Source organism: Danio rerio, chromosome 2, assembly GCF_049306965.1.
Source record: "Danio rerio strain Tuebingen ecotype United States chromosome 2, GRCz12tu, whole genome shotgun sequence".
In the NCBI taxonomy this organism is placed as follows: domain Eukaryota; kingdom Metazoa; phylum Chordata; class Actinopteri; order Cypriniformes; family Danionidae; genus Danio; species Danio rerio.
Genome location: NC_133177.1, coordinates 11,464,395 through 11,487,500, shown reverse-complemented (window position 1 = coordinate 11,487,500; position 23,106 = coordinate 11,464,395). Strand labels below are relative to the sequence as shown.

Below are 23,106 nucleotides of genomic sequence, written 5' to 3'. Positions count from 1 at the left end.
CAAAATTAAAGCATGGATTACAGTTTCTAAATCTTATTTAGAAAGAAACGGTTTAACTTTTGCCACCAATCTAAGCTGGAACAAAACCGCTTTTCACAACTGCATGTTCGTCAAACTGCAAGAGTGGATCAAATACAATTCTAGAGTTTAATTGCTGCAATCACAAGATTGATTCTTTTAATTACAATAATTCTGACATGGCAAGTATGTAAAATAAGAACCTAATGTTGTTGCACTAGCATAGCAATACTTACCCGCTATCACAGGGAGGCCTTCTAGACGCCAGTAAAATGAAGTCCTGAACTTTTCCTCCTTGACTGACTGAAGGAGTAATAACTCGATAGATGAAATCATCTTCATCCACCTTAACGAGTGGTTCACATCGACTGCCCAAGATAAAAACAACAAAAACATCTTCATCAACTGGTAAAAAAAATAACAAATAAAAATAAATATTTACGAATGATAATGTTGTTTTTTTTGCCTACAATATCAAGCTACTTGTTGTACATTGTTCCTTACTTAAAGGGCACCTATGATGAAAATCAGCTTTTGTAAGCTGTTTGGACAGAACTGCGGGTTTGTATAGTGTGTCCACTGTCATATTGGAGTGATAAAAAATCACTTGACGTTAAAATAGGACCCAAATCCCAGTGATTTTGAGGCCCACAGTAACCTGATGAAGGAGTGTGGATTGATTGACAGGCGCCATGTTTTATAATAGCATGTATACCAGACATCTCATGATCCTGGGAGTCCCAAGTCTCTCACATATCCATAGAAACTCCCACATGTCCGCATATTAACGATAATCTGATAATCTTACAGAAATCGCGCGGCAACCCCTGGTCTTCAAATACATTGAGGGGAGGACCATCCCCCCCACCCTTTTTTTTTTTTTTTTTGCTTTTCATACAAAAAAAAAACATTTTAGAGCGCAATGATATTACTAATATGTAATATCAATTACGCAATATCATCAGCCATGATGCGACAACCAAATTTCCTTAATTATTACTTCAAAATGAGAGTATATTTCCAAGCTATATCAGCCTAAAAAATTGCAACTTTTAATTTTCCGTCTGTCTTTGTATATAATGTAATTACAGAAATGTCCAGCATTAAATAGAAAAATTATTAAAACTTATTATCGATTAAAATGCTGTTGGTCTAATGTAGTTGAATGATTTATGCTAAGCTAAAAGGATTTTAAACAATGTTCACCTCAAGAGGACTTTTCAGCCTATCAGGAGAAGCCTATCAGGGGTTTGTTTGAGCCTATTTTCAAAACATTGGAGTGTTCCTTTAACAAGTGAAGTCAAGTGGTTTGGGAACATGTGATTATATGAATAGATAAATATATTTAAAAACCATGTTTCATGTGTGCTCCATGTTATTGTGATATGTTATCCTGGGCCACCTAAACCAGTCATAAGGGTCAATGTGAGTGCACCCATCCATAATATAAAACCACCGAAAATCTCCGGTAATAACTCGGTATGAAGTATATTTTATAACATCTTTGTTTTGATAGACTTCGTCAAACATTTAGCCCAAATGCTCTAGAGAGACCTAAAAATATATATATTTTTTTTCTCTAGGCTCTATGACATATTATAGGTAATTCCCCTTTATTTAAGGATGTTGCATATTTGGTGATCTTAAGTAAAGGAAATTGATAAGTGTTTCAGCACATAAGAGCAAGTAATAAAATATAGCCAATATATTGTTGATCTCAGCAGATTTTAACTAATAAAGCTCTACATGTATGTAAAATTTCATTTTTACATTTTACCACATCATATAAAAACAAACACTTGTTTGAGGACACAGAAAACATTTTGTAATTGCAGTTTTCCCCGATGCGTTTGTAAAGAGGAGCTGCGCAGGACTGGATGACAGATAAAAAGGTCGCCTAGTTTCTGCTTTTACTCACCCAAAAAATGCTCTGTTTGCACAATTTGATTAATATCATCGTATTTAAATACTTTATAAATAATATTTCAAACCTCCTCTGGTGTTTGTTGTTTTTAGAAAGTATCTAAAATCTTTTTTTTTTCAGATAGGCCTTTGTAGAATGAAAGTTATATATGGCTAGCAAAAAAGATATAATTTTAAAAATGCAAGGTGATTATATAGACCTATATTCACAATTTCATATAAATCAGCATGCACAAAATAAATGATTTCCTTTTGTTCGTAGCAAATTAACATGCAACTTCACTGCTGCATAAAAATAATAGGTTAAATAACAAAATGGGATTTAATCAACAAGCAAGTTAAATATATTTTAAATTAAATGAAAATGAAAGAGCTAAGGACTGAAACCAGCCCAAAAGGTCTTGAATAAAATGTGTTACAGTGATGTACATATGTACAAATATGTCATGTCCGAAAAAGCCTTTTTTAGAGGTGTTTTGACAGTTCAGAGCCACTGTACAAGTGAAAAGCTAAATACAGATTGTATTACTTTAGAAAATGTGGCATAAATTCATCCTATTTGGCGTTTTAGATTCTTTTGAACACATGTAGCTGCAGTGCTTGTCAATCAGACAACGCTTCTGTATTCGTTCTTGCTGTCAATAGGGTATATGCCGAGCTAGAGCTGTTCCCATGCTGATACACTTCCGGTGACCTGTTATTGTGAACTTTTTTTCCATTTTATACGGTTCCTTATATAGCATCGATGTTGTAATGTCATTAAAATACATTCAGTTAAATAAACTTTAGCATTTATTTAGTTGCTCAAGCGTAAAAAACGAGACAAAAAGCTGTTTACTCGTACGCCCCCGTCAGAATCGGCAGGCTAACGCAGAAGCTCCATTGAATATACTGGGGTAAAATAAATGCTCATATTATAAAGATATGGCGGGGAACAAGTAATTTAATGCAGTGCTTCTTGTACAATCTGAGACCCACTTTAAATCGGATATCACTCAGCTAGTGGAGATCGCTGATTTTTAAAGAAAACAGACCTTAAACGCGCAGGATTTTGCATTGGCATTCAATTCGCCGGAAGCGCTTAACCCAGGTTACTGGCAAATTAAAAGTCCTATTAGCATGCTTCGGCATATACCCCATTGTGCATCACTGCTGTGATGTTTACACATGTAATATTTTTGCCTGAGGTGATTTAAATCAATATACACAATGGCACTCAATCAAACATATCTACAATGATAAGGAACATGGTTACTTTCAGAGTTATTAACGCACTGCAATACCTCATGAAGAAAGGACGGACTTTGAAAGAATAAACAATGTGAGGAGACATCCATTATAATGCACTGGGCAAGTCTGAACAAGTTCTGCCCACATATGCGCGAGGCAGGCAGTTCTGTACAATTACATAATTGTCAACCCAATCGAGATATCGGATCGATAATGATAATCCTAAAAGTAGCATTTATCGGCCGATAACAATATGGTCGCCGATATATCGTGCATTCCTACATTTAGGGTGTAGTATAAGTATCTGAATAGTGACGCAGCATGTGTTTTGTTATATTTTAATGTAACATATATGCTGGAGATAAACATTTCGTTCAACATTCCATGAAAATGGTCTGGTTTCAATTTCCAGGGCAATTTAGATCACTCGGTGACATAAAGTCTGGCCTAAAAAAATTCCTGCTGACAAGTAACGAGTTTGGGACAGTCCACAGAATAGTCCTAAAGTACTTTCTGCCGACTTCAAAGGGACATGGCAGATAAGATAAGAGGAAATACCCATCTAGAAGCCCTCTCCTCACAGAAGAAAAAGACATTCCTCTCCAATATTTTTTTTCTATTTAAACAAAGACATTTAGAACCCAAATCTCTTGTTTAATTACACTTAACTTTTGTAATGTTATGTACCATTCCTCATAGTTTATACAAATTCGTACATTTTAGGTCTTTTTAAAGCATAAATAATATGAGGATGTGAAAAATCATGTTGATGTACTTTTAAACCCCCCATGTTTGGTACCGATGGGTTTCTGCTGACATTTTACAACACATAATACATAGAGCAAAATCATAACTCGGATTGCTTTATTCTTTAAATCCCTGTATTAAATGCCTGTCCGCATGCCCTGGGTGGACACTCAAATTTGCATACGAGCAGCCTCGAGACAAAGGAAGGATTCGCGCTTAAACTTTCCCTGAAATCATTGGTCAGAATGCTGAACGGGTTGTCGCGTGACCCGCAGGTATAACCAGACTTCTCCCCAAACATCGCGGAGAACGTCCGAACAAAGAACCCATCAAACGTGGCACTTTGAGGGCCAAGCGGCTTCCTAAGCCGCATAGACTTTTCCCGCCACGCTTTCTTTATTTTGCGGCAAAGTAAACTCAGTTTAAAGTTTGCAATCTTGTTCGTCCGAACTGCATTACAAACTCCACGCATCAAGGAGGACATCAAAAGGAGTTTTCATCAGAAAGAGACCCGCATAAAGAGAGAGACCTCCAGACATGGAAGCCCAGGTATTTTTAGTTATGCGAATAAGCTGTGCCCCTTTTATCAAAAAGGTGTTTTTTATAATCTTGGTGATCCTTAATGGTGTGTGTGGAACTGAAACCAGATTTTGCCACTCTATCTGAAATCTATATTTCCGCGCTTTGCTATCTCTCTCTGTTCGTACATGTTTTATAGTCCCGTATAGACCCGATATCTCCACGTGGTTTACCTTTGTTCTGTGTTTAATGTACGTTTGTGTGTTTGTTCGTTATTCGTCTGACTAGTCAATAAATTCCATTACAATCAAATGAATTGTATTGTTTGCCTCACGAGAAAATGTTCCTGAAATACAGATTCCCCTGCCTAGCTATTATAAGTTGTTTAAAACTTATGAATGATTAATCTACTTCACAAGAAGTAGCAATTAAATTCCCTTTTTTTCTAAATGAATAGACCATTGCCGTGTCCGCTCGGAAGAGCGGCGGCTCTGCTTGTGTTTGTTTGGTCAAATTAAAAATAAATTGATCCGGAATATTAATGATTAATAATAATTTGTTGTTGTTAATAATTAATATTCATAATCTGAGAGTCCGCTCGGTCGAGCGGGCAGTATTATATACAATCATATGTTTGTTCGACCAAATTTACTGAAAGCTTAAGCCGGAATATTAATAATTAAGAATAAACCGTTATTGTTGATTATTAATATTCATAAAATTAGCTAATTTCTGTTACACTAATAATTTACAAAAGAAAATTCTTCATGGAACTTTCTTTAAATTATCTTTCTAATAATGTTTGGCATAAAATAAAAATCTATAATAATTTTGAATCACAAAATATTTCTGGCTGTTTTCAAAAATATACTTGTGCAACATAAGACTGGTTTTGTGGTCCAGTCTCACATGTGAAGCCTGTGTGGTTTTCCTGTACTGTGACTCTCACGTATAGTGTTCGTCCCATTCCTGTCTGCGGCTGAGATCTGAGAGAAGGGTGAAGGCTCTCTGTGCTGGGATCTCCATCTCTGCCTCCACCTTGAAACACAGACTCTGACTCTCCTCCACAGTATACAGACTCACCTGCAAAACAAAAAGTATCTGGTTAAAAAATGTAAATCTAAAATATCAGGTCGACATACAGAAAGCAGTGCTTACACGGTTCTTCTTTGAGATCAGGTCCCAGTTGTTTTTGGCTGCAAGCATTTTTAAGGCCCACACATTATTGTAGCTCAAGTATACCTGAAAAATTAAAACACAATCTGTTGGGCACATTATTTTTCTTAACAACAGTAGCATACAAAACTAAAATTATATAAAACTATATATTGTATTTTCATTAAATGTAGCCAATATCATGAGCAGTGCTTCTCAATCCTGGTTCACATGCTCCATCTTTTACAAACATTTCTTATTGAACACACCTGATTTAGATAACCAGCTCGTTAGAAGAGCACACCAAGAAGCAACTGTGTTCACATCTTCACTGCAAACAGTTGCACACGGCAAATCAGCTCAGTTTACAAGTTTACTTCACATAAAATAAAAGGTTTTCAGAGTCTTTGAATATTTGAAGTTGAATTATTAGCCCCCCGGGGAGAATATATATTTTTTTTACATATTTCTAAACATAATAGTTTTAATTACTCATTTCTAATAGCTGATTTTTTTTTATATTCTTTTATATTTTCCATGAAGCGAGTATGGGGCATAACAGTGGCGCAGTGGGTAGCACGATCACCTCACAGTAGGAAGGTTGCTGGTTCGAGCCTTGGCTAGATCAGTTGGCATTTCTGTGAGGAGTTTGAATGTTCTCCCTGTACTCCCTGATTTCCACTGGGTGCTGTGGTTTCTCCCACAGTCCAGAAACTTGCGCTATAGGTGAATTGAATAAGCTAAACTGACCGTAGTGTATGTGTGTAAATGCAAGAGTGTGTGGGTGTTTCCCAGTGTTGGGTTGCAGCTGCAAGGGCATCCGCTGCATAAAACATATGCTGGATATGTTGGCGGTTCATTCTGCTGTGGCGACCCTGGATTAATAAAGGGACTAAACCGAAAAGTAATGATGATGACAGGACATAATATTTTACTAGATATTTTTTAAAATACTAGTACTCAGCTTAAAGTGATATTTAAAGACTAAACTAGGTTAGTTAGGTTAATTAGACAAGTTAGGTAGTCATTGTATAATGGTGGTTTGTTCTGCAGGCAATCAAAATAAAGTATTGCTGAAGGGGGCTAAAATATTGACCTTAAAATGGTTTTAAAAAATAAAAGCTTTCTCTAGAAGAAAAAATATTATACTGCGAAATACTGTGAAAAATCCCTTGTTCTGTTAACGGTTTAAGAAACCCTGGAGTACTTTTTTATATATTTTAACAGATTTGAGTGTGTTGAGCATAACTTAGGACAATGTTAGCACCTGTTACCTTTGATTGTGGGGAAAACTGGATAATTTTGAGCTTTTGTCAGCTAAGTTTATCATCCAGGGGGGATTTAACGATTTTTGGGGTGGGATCAAAATTGGTGAAGTAGCGCAAAACTGCAAGTGGAGTTTTGTGCACACATAGGGCTCAACCTGTGCAGTTCACGTGCCCTTTTTAGTCTTGGATAGAAAGTGCCCTTCCAAAATGATCTTAAGTTACCTCGCGACAACCCCCCCAACCCTTCTTAATTATTCATGACTGCGTGTGCTTTCCGACAGCAAGACAGACAGACCTGCCAGAGCCAAGCTGTGAGACCCTATGTTGATGACTGGGTGAGACCGCATTCACGGACCCACAGCACACAGTATTTAGCTGTTAAAGAAGGATCATATGTGTTTATTTCCATGATCCATGGGGTTTGTTGTATGTTTTTCCCAGCAATGCTGTCAGGGCCGATACAGCAAACATTTTTGTCAGGAGAGCAGTAAAAGAATTGGAGAATGGCGTCCTTTGTCTTTTATCAGAGGAGTTCGTTCACATTTAGATACATCGCCGTGCTGCTGTGTTCGCCTAAATCCTCCAGATTACCATAGGGAGAAGTCCTCATTTATAGTGCTCATATAAATACGATTATCTTTATAATGATATAAATTGTGGTTGTGTGTATATGAAATTACAAGTAACAAATGTAGCTGGGCATTAAATCACTAATTATTTCTTTGCATTTTAACTTTGTAAACTATAAAATCATGGGTCTCCTCATTGTTTGTGTCTCATTTTGTGAGCCAACTGACGATAGTTGTCCACTCCCCTCCTTCTCCCCTGTTCGGCTGACCACGCCCACTCCTGCCTGTGCTCGCAGAGCTCCACGCCCATTGTGATGCATTTTTAAAAATAATTCTGAGTTAGACTTGAACCGACAGTGGGGGGTTTTATGGCCCTTTAAACATAAAAAACATCACAGAAGGTCTAATACTTTTGACTTCACCTGTATGTACCGTTATTTAAACATAATCATGAGATCTGCATAGAAATCTGTCTCACATTCATCAATTGAACACATTTTTTTAACTGGAATGAACGTGGCAGAATATCCTGTGTAATGTCCACTTCACAGACCACTTACAGTCTAATGGAACAAACCTGTAAAGCATTCAGAGAAACCACTCTGAGGACCAGGATTGGAAGTGATCGTTTTACAGTTTTAACTGACCAACAACTTTATTTATTTTATAAAGTAAAGCAATTTATGTAAATCAGTCACAAATGACACTTTTTTTCAAGGCACTTTGTGGCTTTTTTTATTTCATGCATACAATTGAAGTCAGAAATATTAGACATCCTGTTCATCCTGTTTAATTCTTTTATATTGTTCCCCAATTTCTGTTTAACAGAGAGAGGATTTTTGTCAACAGATTTTTAAACAAAATAGTTTTAATAACTGATTTCTTTTATCTGTGCCATGATGACAGTGCATAATATTTTACTAGATATTTTCAAGATAATATTATTTAGCTTAAAGTGACACTCAAATGTTGACTATTAGGTTAACTAGGCAAGTTGAGGTTAATAAGCAAGGCATTGTTTTAACATTAAAAACTACATTTATTCTAGTCTAAATAAAACAAATAATACTTTTTTTAGATGAAAAAATATTATAGGAAATACTATAGGATACTGTGAAAAATCCCTTGCTCTGTTAAACATCATTTTGGGAAATATATGAAAAAGAAAACAAATTCACAGGAGTGCTAATAATTTTGACATCAACTATATATGAAAATTACAAAACTTTTACAAAATGTTATGTCTTATTAGATATATTTGATGTAATTTGATATTTTATTTTAGAAATCTTTCCAATTATAAAGTGAAAAAAGGTTCTACAGCAGTTCTTAGTGGATCATTGAGGGTTTTGAGGAGCAATATTTGCCATACAAAAACCTGTAAAGGCCCTGTATAATTCTTTAAAGGTTCTCTAGCTCTCTCTTTTAGCCTCTAATTTAGCTGCAGAAATAGTTTAAAACAACATTAAAATATAGTGTTTTTCTCTAGATAACATGCTTCTCAACTTTTATGCCCTCGAGTGAATAATTCCAGGGTGTACTATTTTTGATTGTGACATTAGCAAAACATTCCCCTAAATATTTTAGAAAATTATCAAATCCTTTTTAAAACAATTTAGGGAAAGACATTTTCATAATTCAGAGCCTCTTGCTTAATTTTTATTTATAAAATGTTTAAAGTTACCTTTGTGGCATACATCTGGACTTTTAAAGTCTAAATACTCTCAGTTTGTTTGTTTTTCTTTTAAAATATAATGAGGAAAATTACCTGGTTACTGGGGTCCCATGGGACAGAAAGTGGCACCTCGGTCTGCTTACATGAGATGATGTACTTCCTGAGGAAAATTGATATTGATATTTGGTGAACTAAATCTTTTTTTGCGTTTGTTTTTGATGAAGATTTATTAACACCATAGGTCTCAAACTCAATTCCTGGAGGGCCGCAGCTCTGCACAGTTTTGCTCCAACCCTGATTAAACACAGCTGATCCAACTAATGAAGGTGTTCATTACTTTTTTTGAACACCTTGATTATTTGGATCAGCTGTGTTTGATTAGGGTTAGAGCAAAACTTTGGAGAGCTGCGGCCCTCCAGGAATTGAGTTTGAGACCTATTATTGAAGCTGCGGTCACACTGGACTTTTCTCACCATAGAACTCCATTTATATATATACGAATGTGTCAGTCCGGAAACGCAAGCTCATGCTTCAAGTTTTGCAGTTCACTGCATTGAAAATTTCAAGCTTGGTGAACTCTGACCTCCGAAATCGCATCACTTGACTGTGTGAGACCAACTGAAATTCAAAACAGGACCTCTCTGGACAGAAATTGAAAATATGGACAAAATGCTCGCTTTTTTAAATGTCTGAAAACTTTGTTTAATCCCGCCCCTTTTCGCAGCGCTGTTCGACAGAATTTCGCAAGCTCAAACTCTAGTGTGACCGCAGCTTTACACAAAACCAGTTTAGCTAAAGAAATGCTTTAGAGCACAGTTGTGGAACTCAGTTGCTGGAGGGTTGCAGCTCTGCATAGTTTAGTTCCAACTCCAATTTAAAACACACGAGATCAAACTAATCGAGTCCTTCAGGCTTGTTTGAAACCTACAGGTAAGTGGATTGAAGCAGGGTTGAAACTAAACTGTGCAGAGCTGCGGCCCTCCAGGAACTGAGCTTGACACGCCTGCTGTAGATCAAGAAAATAAAACAATTAAAATCTATCAAATGAAAATATGTATTAAATATGAAACTAAATTGTTGTACAATTATGATATCAATAGTATAAAATATTAGAATGACATTACAGTGATTAAATATACTTAATATAGTACATTGTAGCACATAAGTATTCTGAAATGTAAAAAAAAATTCTAAATAATGGATTTAATTTTAGGGTGGCGCAGTGGGTAGCACGTTCGCCTCACAGCAAGAAGGACGCTGGTTTGAGCCTCGGCTGGATCAGTTGGCATTTCTGTGTTGAGTTTGCAAGTTCTCCCCGTGTTCGCGTGTGTTTCCCCCACAACTCCAAAGAAGTGGTACAGGTGAATTGGGTATGCTAAAATTGACCGTAGTGTATGAATGTAAGTGTGAATGAGTGTGTGGGTGTTTCCCAGTGATGGGTTGCAGGTGGAAGGGCATCCACCGCATAAAACATATGCTGGATAAGTTGGCGATTCATTCCGCTGTGACGACCCCAGATTAATAAGGGGGCTAAGCCGAAAAGAAAATAAATTATAGATGTAATTCTAGCAGTTATATAAAGCGACAGCACCATCTGTGGGTCAGCTGAGTGTGTTATAGTGTTTCTTCTCACACTAAGGTTGGGCATCTAAGCTATAATGCCGATCCGATACGCATCTCGATACAAAGAATACGATCCGATATATTAGCGATACATTTGTGACATATTGCGATGCAACACGATACGATTCACACCCATATCACGATACGATGCGATATTTCAGCATTAACTAATTAGATCAAGTTTATGAGATGATGTGAAAGAGGATGCTGTGCCATTGAATGAGTTTGATTATTTATAAACCAAGCAAAACCAAGACTTTTTTTACAAACTGGCTCTTCTCTCAGAGCCAGAGTGTCAGATTACAGTAGAGGGCCATTTTAAAACATATAGCACATATTATTTAAGTATTTTCAAGATAAACAGAATGTATAAGTGCAATATATATTAAATATATATATATATATATATATATATATATATATATATATATTTGCACTCTTTCAACATAAAGGTTTACCATTGCACAACAAGAATTGTGATTTAACTTTTCAACTATGAAAACAAGTTTTACAAAGATATATTTTGCCACTGATTATTCAAAACTTAAGGTCGTGAACTAGCAGTGTTATGCTACGTTGAAACATCACTGTCACTGTAAACAACAGGCTAATAAAAATATAACAAACCAGCAATCTTCTTGCTGTGAGGTGGTCAAACTACCCACTGTGCCACTGTGACACCCATTATTTTTATCATTATTATTATTAGTATTATTATTATTATTATTATTAAATAAAAATTAACAGGAGGAGGTGTTTAAAACCTTCGTTCTCCGTGACACTAGGCTGAATATCTTTGCAGATGAACAATGCAATAGCATTCGTTATTGGCGTAGAGCGCACAAAACTGTTGCGCACGGAAAAAAAAACTTGCAATGCTTTTCTCACCACTTTTGGAGCTGGTTGATGCAGTGCGAAAGCCGGGGATGCAGGAACACTGGAAGATGCTTTCACAACAACACCGTGGCGCCGCTTCAAGTGAGATTTCAGATTAGTCATACTGCCCGCGTATTTTATAGATGCGCGGCACATTTTGCAAATTGCATCTGTCCTGTCATGTCGTCCATCCTTAAATCCATAATGTTGCTTGCCATACTTTAGATTTAAAACTCAGTGGGGAATAAAATGTTTGTTTTGCTTCTCGCGCTTTCTGAGTGCGCTCCACTAGCTTCATCCGCACACCTGATACACTGAGTTGTAGTGTAAGTGTACACATCCGCAAATCCGTTGCTAAGGCTTACTTTATGTAGGTCGATTAAATTATGCGCCAAAAACAGGTTGACAACACCTGTTAATAAATAAAAAATACATTCTATATTAAAAATATAAGCTGTATCTCGGAAAAATTGATGCATCTCGCAAAAACCGATGCATCTCGATTTGCTTCCAAAATTTCATTCGTCCTCTGCTGCTCAACCGATGCACTCGCATCGTGCACGTGCATGACCGCGTATCGATACATATCGATGAATCTTCCCATCCCTATCTCACACTATTTAGTTTGGTTTATAAAGGAATAAGCTCCAGGTTTGCTACCTATCAAGTCGAATCTTCTTCCTAGCAAGAGCCTCCTGATATCTCCTCTGTCCCTCCTGTGAAAAATTAAAAATTACATTTTCATCTTATTTGATCATTTATCTTATATATTTATACATACAAAGTAGGTAGTTACATTCAATTGAGCAGTTTTTGTTGCTTAGTAAACTAGTAAATAAAATTAAAAAAAAAAATGTGCTGCTTGTTCAGACTACTTATTTATAATGCGCTGAAATAACACAGTCCGTCAGTTTTTTATTTATTTTTTATTTATTTATTGTTTGGGGGGGGGGGGGGGGTTGCAGCTTAAATACACTTTAATTTGTAAAAACAATTAGGTTAACGTAATCAACTTAATTTAGAATGCAATAATAAACACCCTTAGTCTCATTTCCCTTTGAATCTTAATGACATAAATGAGGATTTTTTAATTATTATACAATAAACTCAATGTGATTTCAGATTTAAACTCCTCACCTTAGGTTCAGGTTTTATCAAAGGCAGCGGACGTGGCCTTCCTTTGTCATCCAGCACCTCAAATGTCATGAAGGCGCTGTTAATGTGCCTCAGAGGCTCCTCTCCAATATACGCCTCTGCACAGACGCCAACCTCCATACTGCAAATCCACAGATAACACAATGAGCAGTGGCACATTACTCCTTTAAATCTAAACACAGCTCTCGGGTGCGTATTAATACAAGCCCACCTGTTCTTGAAGGTGTTGTTGACAATGGCTTTCAGAATCAACCGATCTCCGACCTGAGAAGGGCCTCTGAAGTGAAACATGTCTATGGCCCTCAGAGTAGGATGAGCATTGCATAAACGACTGTTAAAAAGAGAAAGCAAATAAATATTTACTCTTTAACATATTTAGTATTAGACCTGTCAGATTTTTTTTCTTGTGCTGACGTTCTGACTATAAAAGGAAAAACATTTGGTGCCACAGTTCTTTTTGTATGTTTTAAAAGAAGTCTAAACATAGAGAACATATGGACCACATTTTGGATTGAAAAAATGGCTAAATTTGGGCTGTCAGTAAAAATCTAGAGACAGTAGTTCAAAAATAGACTAGTCAGCAACTACAAGAATGTGTGAAGTCTGTTTAATCTATCTATTTGATGACTAATCTGTGATTGGGCTCTAGTAGACATCTATTATTCACTGACAGACCAAATTTACACAGGGTCCGATAACTTTGAGTAAAAATAACTCATTGAAAGCTGTAATGAGCAAGTATTGTGCTTGAAAGGATCTTTTCAATCAGTGATGAAATACCAGGCAGAAACAAATGGCTTTATTACCAGCATAAATGAAAAAAGGATTCCCAGGATAAGTTGACGGTTCATTCCGCTGTGGCGACCCCGGATTAATAAAGGGACTAAGCCAACAAGAAAATGAATGAATGAATGAAAAAATGAGATGTGAGTTGGTTGAATCAGTATATTAGCTCAGGTCAGGCAATCATTTTTTCTGTCAGACAGAATATTTAAACCTCTTGATGTTCGTCTTTCATTGAGGAATTAAAAATAGCACCAGGAAAGAAAATAATATTTTTTTATTCTCTAAATATGTAGTATATGCATGAAATATGCTTATTAAAAATTTAAATTTTTATTTAAAATTAGCCTAAATATTAATTGTGCTGCTGTCTATCAGTTTGCATAAATCTGCCATTTATATTACTGATACTGATAAAAAAACAACAACATATATATATATATATATATATATATATATATATATATATATATATATATATATATATATATATATATATATATATATATATATATATATATATATTAGGTTAGTTTGTAATTTAATTTGTTAAATCAACCTATTTTTTTATGGATTAGTATCGTCATACTCCCTAAATGTATGTAAATTCCAGTTTCCCCATTTTGTCCCCACACCTCACATCTCTAATTAAAGTTACACACTTGATTAGACATCTTTTAGTCACAAAATTGCTAGTTGGGTTCATATAATTAAGTTTCATATCTGTAAATGTTTTAACATAGAGGTTTGTTCATACAGTACATTCAAAAAATGACATCTGCTGTTTGTTCAAATTACTTATTTGTACTTAGTTAAAACAACAAAATTCTTGATTTGGCGATGCAGTAACGCAAAAGGTAGTGCTGAAGTCTCACAGCAAGAAGGTTGCTGGTTCAAGTCTCGGCTGGGTCAGTTGGCGTTTCTGTGTGGAGTTTGCACGCTCTCCCTGCCCTCACATGGGTTTCCTCCAGGTGCTCCGGTTTCCCCCATAGTCCAAACACATGCGATACAGGTGAATTGGGTAAACTAAATTGCCCGTAGTGTATGAGTGTGAATGAGGGTGTATGGATGTTTCCCAGAGATGGGTTGCAGCTGCAAAGGCATCCAATGCATAAAAAACATGCTGGATAAGTTGGTGGTTCATTACTGCTGTGGCGACCATGGAATGATAAAGGGACTAAGCCGAAAAGAAAATGAATGAATCATTGAATGACTGAATGAATTCTTGAGTTTGTTTGGGACAATTTAATTGTTTTATGTCCAATTTACTTAAATTTGTAAAAACTAATAACTTAATTCCTTCATGTTGTCCCAACACACATCACTTGTGTGGAACACATCATTTTTTACAGTGTATATAAATTGCCTGAATTTATTTATTTTATCAAAAAATTAAAAATTTTGAAGTTGACTAGCATGCTGATAGTTCTAAGGCCACGTGTCCACCAAAGTGCTGAAAATGCCAGCTCCGTTCGTAAAAAGCTCTGATGCGAGCACATTTTCAACTGTTGGAACTTTTTAAAAACACAGAGCACTTAGTCCTGAGCACAAAATGCAGGCTTAGTGATCTAAAGCTAATAGACATGAACAAAATATTTCACAAACATATTATATTAAATATTTCATAGTAGTCCTATATGGTGCAAAAAAAGAATTGAGGGATATAAACTTCAAGAAAACCATCTGAACTGTACGATATATATACCTGGAAATATACTCAATCAATTCCAAATTGCAAAATGTAAATTCAGAACAATGATGAAGACAACAGTAAACATCAAGATGTAAACTCCAACTTCAGAGTAAATAGTCTGAATGGATATCAGAAATTATAATCTTTATTGTGAAAGGAATCAATTGAAAAAAAAAACAAATCTGAGATTTTAGACTTCTACAATTCAGGAAAAAACTCAGGACTCTGAATTGCTGTTGCATGTAATACATTTTGAGACAAGTAGAATGATTGTGAGACATTTCACCCTTTTAAAAGTTTATGTACTTTGAGTTTATAATCTTTGAACTTTTGGACTTTTTGTTTCAACTAAAGCTTTTCATAAACTGTCACAATGTGACAACATTACAAACCTTGAACCCTGATCTAGTGCAGGATAAGAGTAAATAAGCTAAATATTAACTTCTGCATAAAAAAATGTACTTTGTAAGCATGCAGGCACACACCTGGCGGCAATAGTTGCGACGTTTTCCATCCAGGCCATAATCTGGCCGCCGAATGTGTTGACCTGGTGATTGGCATGAGGAGGAAGTACCAGCTCCACACTCTCCACTCTTGTTCTTTCGGTGGGCACAGCTGCATCTTCATCACGGTTCTCTGCCTCACAAAAACAATAACACACCTCCTCAAGACACTAAAGAAATATTTGGAGGAAATCAAATGATTGTCTAGATAAGATGTAGTATTTTTGTGGTGATAGTTCACTCTAAGAATTCATATTCTGCCATCATTTAGCTACAGTATGATAGAAGCTTATCTTCTCAATGAAAATTAAAACATTACTGCAACTTTACCTCACAATGTTTTTTTTACCTTATGACTTGCAATGCAACTAAATGCAGATTTATAAAGATAGTCACAGTTAACTTTTTTTGGTGGGAAAGCGCGCTTTTTATATGCTTATTTACTTATTTGTTTATTTATTTTATTCCATGCAGGGGAAAAATCATGATAAAAAAGTCTGAACTATCAGGTGTAATTTAACGTAAAATGAATTGTGAATTGAGTTTTGACTGAAAATAACATCAGCGATCGCCTACAGCCAATGAGAGAGCGGCATTCACTTGTGTGTGTGTGTGTGTGTGTGTGTGTGTATACCTGCTGCAGGCCAGCGGGAGGTTGGGGGAGAAGTTAAAAGCGCTCTTTTTCGGTTTATTTGGACCCACGAAATGGAGGAAAAACTAGTGGAGGTTTGACAGGACTCAAGAGCAACCGTGTCTGTTTGACGTTTCATACAGAAAGAATTTAGTTTATTATCAACGTTGAGGAGAAATGGCTAATTCCCTTTAAACCCAGGTGAGCAAATATGTACATTTTCTACCCATTAAAGGCTTCTTTCTCGTTATGTAGTTAATAACAAAAGATATACTACGTGTTTTTGGCTGTGAGACGTAGTTTGGACGAAGTTGTCGGCGATTCTTTTAATAGTAAAGTCATGCAATGTAAAAGTCCCTGTCGCCGATCCATCCTGCAGTGTAAGCAAAGCAGCGACCAAACACTAGCCCAGATAGCCATGCAGTGTGAAAACATCGATATATATATATATATATATATATATATATAAATACAGTTGAAGTCAGAATTATTAGCCCCCTTTTGATTTTTTTTTACTTTTTTAAACATTTCCCAAATGATGTTTAACAGAGCAGGGACATTTTCACAGTATGTTTGATAATCTTTTTTCTTCTGGAGAAAGTCTTATTTGTTTTATTTCGGCTAGATTAAAAATAGTTTTTAATTTTTTAAACACCATTTTTGGGACAAAATTATTAGCCTCTTTAAGCTAATTTTTTTCCGATAATCTACAGAACAAACCATCATTATATAATAGCTTACCTAATTACCGTAACCTGCATAGTTAACCTAATTAACCTAGTTAAGCCTTTAAATCTCACTTTAAGCTGTATAGAAGTGTCTTGAAAAATATCTAGTAAAATATTATTTACTGTCATCATGGCAAAGATAAAATAAATCAGTTATCAGAAATAACTTTTTTAAACTATTATGTTTAGAAATGTGCTGAAACAATCTTCCCTCCGTTAAACAGAAAGTGGGGAAAAAAATAAACAGGGGTGTTAATAATTCAGGGGGGCTAATGATTATATATATATATATATATATATATATATATATATATATACACAATATATACACACAATTAGAACTGTCCCTAACATTTCAAATAACTCACTCTGTCTGAGATATTATCACATACATATTATAGTGCATACATTCACTCTGTGACTGTGTAGAATATGGCCACAGCCTTAACCAAAAGGGAAGTGGCTCCATTTCTTTCGACACTCACCCTCACTGCAGCTTCTCTGGAAGGTTTTGTTGTTGAGCAAGTCCTGCATGGTGTCATGATGAACGAGTCTCATCCTCCTCCTCTCGGCTGCTAAACTGTGCTCCAGCTGCTCCTGATGTGTACAGGGCACAACCTGCTTCAGCTGCACCTGTGGTCATGATTACACACACACTCTTCTTATCTACACACTACCTGATTATTAAGAACTGCAATCTAAATGAAAACACAACTAGCTAACGTAGTCGGGGGGGGGGGGGAGATGGGAGGGAAGAGTAACAAGGCAAAATGTAATGGTTATTGAACTGTATTCTATTATCACAGGAGTCATGATGAAAACAACAGCAAACAGAAATAAACAATAAATTGACATTTCCTGCAATGACAGGTATTGGCCATGAAAAGCAGTATTAGAAATATAAACTTTATGACCAGTTTTCACTCATATCTTATTCTAAACCAGTTTGAATTCTTTTTTTTACCTGTTGAACACAAAAGCTATTTTGTAGTAGACGTTGTAGTAGTTTCAGTAGTAGAAGATGTTGTTGTAGTAGTATCAATTGTAGTAGACGCTGTAGTAGTCATTGTTGTAGTAGTATCAGTAGTAGTAGTCATTGTTGTAGTAGTATCAGTAGTAGTAGTAGTCGTGGTTGTGGCTGTAGTAGCAGCAGCAGTAGTTGTAACATTAGTAACTTTCTGTAGTAGTAGTAGTAGTTGGTGTACTACTTGTGATTTATTGTCAGTTATTATTACTGTTGTCCTTTATTTCTTTGTACTGTCATTATTACTATCATACATTACCATCTATGTGTCACTCCTTACCACTGACTGCTTTCTTTTCATCTGTTTTATTTATATATATATATATATATATATATATATATATATATATATATATATATATATATATATATATATATATATGAGCAATATCACACGAGTAGCAGTGCGATATGGCTGTGTATCGGCACTGATGGGAGGTGTGCATTGGCACGAGGCCACAGGCCGAGTGCCTTAGTGCTGCCACCAGTGCCGATATACAGCCATATCGCACTGTTACGAGTGTGATATTGCGTTTATACAACAGTTTGACGGCATAACTGTTTATATAAAAATAAAATCAAACATGGAGAGTGTCAAAAACTCCATTTGTTTGAGGAACTACTTTCTTCTGGATTCCAATCATAAACTGATAGTTAAACAGTTGAGAAAGCATCTTTTAAACTTTAGATCTGTAGTGTCTGCTGTTTGCTGGCTGTATGTGGGCGGAGTAATACACAAAGGGTAAAGAGGCTGTAGGAGTTCTGATATTGCAGAATATCGCACAGCTATCAGCCAATCAAATTTGAGAACTGTTTTTGAACTGTTGTGTGTATATATATATATATATATATATATATATATATATATATATATATATATATATATATATATATATGTATATATATATATATATATATATATATATATATATATATATATATATATATATATATATATATATATATATATATATATATATATATATATATATATATTTATATATATGTATGTACTCTGACCTGTCCACCAATTTACCATTACATGCACACACACATACATACACACACACACACACACACACACACACATAAACACACGCACCTGCCAGTCCCCGACTGTATTGTTGTGGTTTTTGTTGATGTTTTATTTTCTTTGTATTTGTATGATCCCAATTTGTGTACCTTTTGCATAGTCTAATAATAACAAAAAAAGCTATTTTCAAAAATGTTGGAAACCAGTAGCCATTGACAATAATATAAAAAGAGAATACTATTGCAGTGGCCATTAGTTTTAACATTATTAATATATGTGTTCCATATATAATAGAAAATATATCAACTTATCTCTAAAAGTAATGCTCGAATGTGTATTTAGGGGCATTTTGCCCCAAAAATTTTACCGTAAAATCTATCTATATTATATAACTATCTATATTTATATAACTATCTATATTTCATGAAACCTCTATTTTCTGCATTATCTGTTATTTCAGTAATATGTTGTCTGTCAATATGTTCTGGTTATACTGGATATAAAAAAAGGCACTGAAATCTTTAGAACTCTTATAGAAAAAAACATGTGACTTGCTCCAAGTGATGTAATTTCCTCTGACGGGAGGAAGGCATTAAGGCATGTCATTATTTTTCTCTCATTATTTTATACAAAATGTTCAAGATATATCAATAGTAAATTAATTGTCTACTGTTATTGTAAACATTCATTCATTCATTCATTTATTCATTTTCTTTTCGGCTTAGTCCCTTTATTAATCAGTGGTTGCCACAGCGGAATGAACTGCCAACTTATCCAGCATATGTTTTACGCATTGGATCCCCTTCCAGCCGCAACCCAACACTGGTAAACACCCATAAACTCTCCTTCACACACATAAACTACGGTCAACTTAGCTTATTTAATTCACCTATATCACATGTGTTTGGACTGTGGGGGAAACCGGAGCACCTGAAAAAAAAACCACACGAACACAGGAAGAACATACAATCTCCACACAGAAATGTCAACTGGTCCAGCCAATACTCGAACCAGCGACCTTCTTGCTGTGAGGCGATCATGCTAACCACTATGTGACTGTGACGACCTTATTGTGAACAGTTACACTTGAGGTTTGCATCTTGAGCTGAAGCATAAAATGGTGTCATAAAATGTTAACTCTGTTACTGCAAAAAGCATAGAATCAAGAGATAAGTCGACACTCTAGTGTGATTTAGCAAACAGCCACTAGAAGGCGCGGCGGCCATTTTGGAATGAAAATTCCAATAGAAAAACAGCATATTCTTAAGTCTGTAAAATAAAGTATTAACAGTGCTGATGATTGTGATGGTAAGTGTTGTAATGTTGTCTTTCAGGTAGTACCTCAGCTTTAATGTGCTTTTTAAATAAACAAATAAAAAACAAAGCAGCTGCTTGCCATTGCGACAGCAATAAGACCCAATGGACAGCCGACCGCTTTCACTCCAAAATGGTGGAATCCAGGGCTGTTGCTGGGCGCTGCTGTTGCAATGGAACGTTCTATTGTGTGTCGCCTCTTGGTCCTTCTAAGCTCTTTGGTTACTGTCAACTATGTTATGGTTTAAAAGTTCATGGTGATGTAGTGGCGCAGTAGGTAGTGTGTGAGTGTGGATGTTTCCTAGAGATGGGTTGCGGCTGGAAGGGCATCTGCTGCGTACAAAAGTGCTGGATAAGTTGGCGGTTCATTCCACTGTGGCGACCCCGGCTTAATAAAGTGACTAAGCCGACAAGAAAATTAATGAATGAATGAGATTGAGGATTCGTTAAACAACAATTAGTAACAGAACTAAATGCTTCCTATCATGTGTAAGCACTCTGGATTCTTTTACAATAATAATGGATTAAGTTTATTGTAAATCAAACATTTGTTGTAAATCATTCCTGCTTAAGGAAAGCAAATGAAAATGCTTGAAATGCACCTGCAATTCTGAAGCTAATCGTATAGTGTGTTCAACAAAACAAAAAAATCTAAAACGGGTGAGTAAATGGAGATTTTGTTTTTATTATTTAGTGAACTGTCCTTTTAACGCTCAGACAATTTTCACCTATTCAGTACATTTTTGGCTACTTCAAATCTACTAGCAACTTTTACTCTCTACTTCACTTCATTTTAGTATGTAGACATTTATGGTAATAACAAGTAAATTTACTTCTTACTACACCCATTTACTGTATAATTGGCAATGCAAATACATTTGACTACTATTTGTACAGAATTATTCATTATATGGAACAGATTATTTGAAAGAAGTTTATTCATGCCAATTTTGATTAAAATATATGGTCCCACTTTATATTAAGTGGCCTTAACTAATATGTACTTACACAGGAAATAATAGTTTGTTACAATGCAACAACAAACTTATTGTGTAAATACATGTATTTATTGTGTACTTATGTTTGATTAAATACCTGTATGTATTTACATCTGTAATTAACTTATGTAATTACATTTGTAAATACACTGCTGACCATTCCCTACACCTTAACCCACCCTTAAACCCTTAAACCTACCCACACCACCAAACCTGTCCCTAACCCAACCCCTATCCCAGCTCAAGAGCACCACAAGTGTTCTCAAATACTTTATGAACACAGTAAGTACGTTGTATTTATTTTTTTGATGTAAGTACATAGTAGTTAAGGACACTTAATATAAAGTGGGACCATATATATATATATATATATATATATATATATTTGAGCTTTGTACGATTACAGTTGAGCCACTGACGTCACATGGAATGTGTTGCCAATGTTTTTGGTTCCTTTTCTGGACTTTGTTTAAACTTTACAGGACTATTGCTGTTTATGGTGGAAGAGGGAGCTCTTAGATTTGATTTAATTTAATTTGTGTTCTGAAGATGAACAAAGGTTTGGAACGACATGAAGGTGAGTATTTAATAACAGGGTTTTTATTTTTGGGTAAAATAGTTCTTTAAGTTCTGTTAAAATCAGATTCTCTAAGAATTTTACTTAAGTGTGTTCGGAGCTGGTGATATTTTATAAATTAATATTCACTGTAAAGTATCTCAATCTCAAGTATTGTTTTCAGCTGCTCCATACACCTCTGACATACAGAAAAGCATTTGCATCTAGTTGATTTGTGCTATTATGTGCTTCTTATTTTAGAATCATTACTGTGTTGTTTTTCATACCTTGTTTGCATCTGTGCGTCTGGCGACAAATGTGGCAAACGCCTGACAGACTCTCCAATGACGGCCCCTGTACAGGTCTTCACAGCTGACCTCTATCCCCACCTCACACACAAACAGTGAAACACACTGTAATTAATACATTCTGCTCGCAAAACAATAGCGAGAAAAAGCAAGTGCGGAAAAAGGCAAGGAAGAAGAGGATAAACAATAAAGCAGATGGCAAGTAAATGATGTCATGTGTTGAAAAGAACATAACAGCTTTGTCATTTCACAGCAAACACATTAGGTGTATTCACTAAGTATTAAACACACCTAGTCTGATGCAGTAAAGAACTCTTCATCACTGACTATCCTGTGTTTGGAGTTAAGTTTTTTATCAATTTTACAGGATACTGACTGAGTAAGAAAATATATTGAAGCAAGAACTACAGTAAGTATCATGTTTGCACATCATATATAACACAATCTGCATTTACATTAAAACATTAATCTGGAAAACATTCATGAGAAAAGTAACTGGGCATTACTATTTTGGAAAAAGTAATGAATTACTTTACTAGTTACTTAAAATAGTTATCTGATTACGTAAATTGTGTTACTTGTAATGAGTTACTCTCAACACACTATGTGTATATGTGTGTGTAAGTGGTGGGGGGGGGTGCGCATGCATGTGTGTGTGCTGGGAAAAGATCATGTTTAGTGACATCCAAAATAAAAGTTTGTTTATATATATATAACGAGTAGCAGTACGAATGGCTGTATATAGGCACTGGTGGGAGGCGTGCGATGGCCGAGTGC

At 35.4% G+C, this 23,106-nt stretch overlaps 2 protein-coding genes across 9 annotated transcripts in view; one reads left to right on the top strand and one right to left on the bottom strand.

The window, feature by feature from the left end:
- Positions 1–23,106, top strand: part of LOC137487670 (uncharacterized) — a 579,101-nt gene that overhangs the window by 276,414 nt on the left and 279,581 nt on the right. The window lies entirely within an intron of this gene.
- The window catches only part of acot11a (acyl-CoA thioesterase 11a), a 37,791-nt gene that overhangs the window by 5,540 nt on the left and 9,145 nt on the right, over positions 1–23,106 (bottom strand). For 5 of the 6 annotated variants that reach the window (XR_012387516.1, XR_012387518.1, XM_005171174.5 and 2 more), the window contains exons 5-14: positions 22,309–22,410; positions 17,582–17,729; positions 15,720–15,870; positions 12,970–13,089; positions 12,741–12,879; positions 12,264–12,319; positions 9,198–9,264; positions 5,596–5,679; positions 5,387–5,520; positions 255–386 (exon numbers count right to left, since the gene is read on the bottom strand). Coding sequence is in view for 4 of the 6 variants with exons in the window: in XM_005171174.5 (XP_005171231.1) it covers positions 255–386; positions 5,387–5,520; positions 5,596–5,679; positions 9,198–9,264; positions 12,264–12,319; positions 12,741–12,879; positions 12,970–13,089; positions 15,720–15,870; positions 17,582–17,729; positions 22,309–22,410 (1,133 nt within the window). In the remaining 2 variants the exon portion in view is untranslated. The remainder of the gene's footprint in view (positions 1–254; positions 387–5,386; positions 5,521–5,595; positions 5,680–9,197; positions 9,265–12,263; positions 12,320–12,740; positions 12,880–12,969; positions 13,090–15,719; positions 15,871–17,581; positions 17,730–22,308; positions 22,411–23,106) is intronic. The other variant, NM_001099975.2, reaches the window with a different exon arrangement.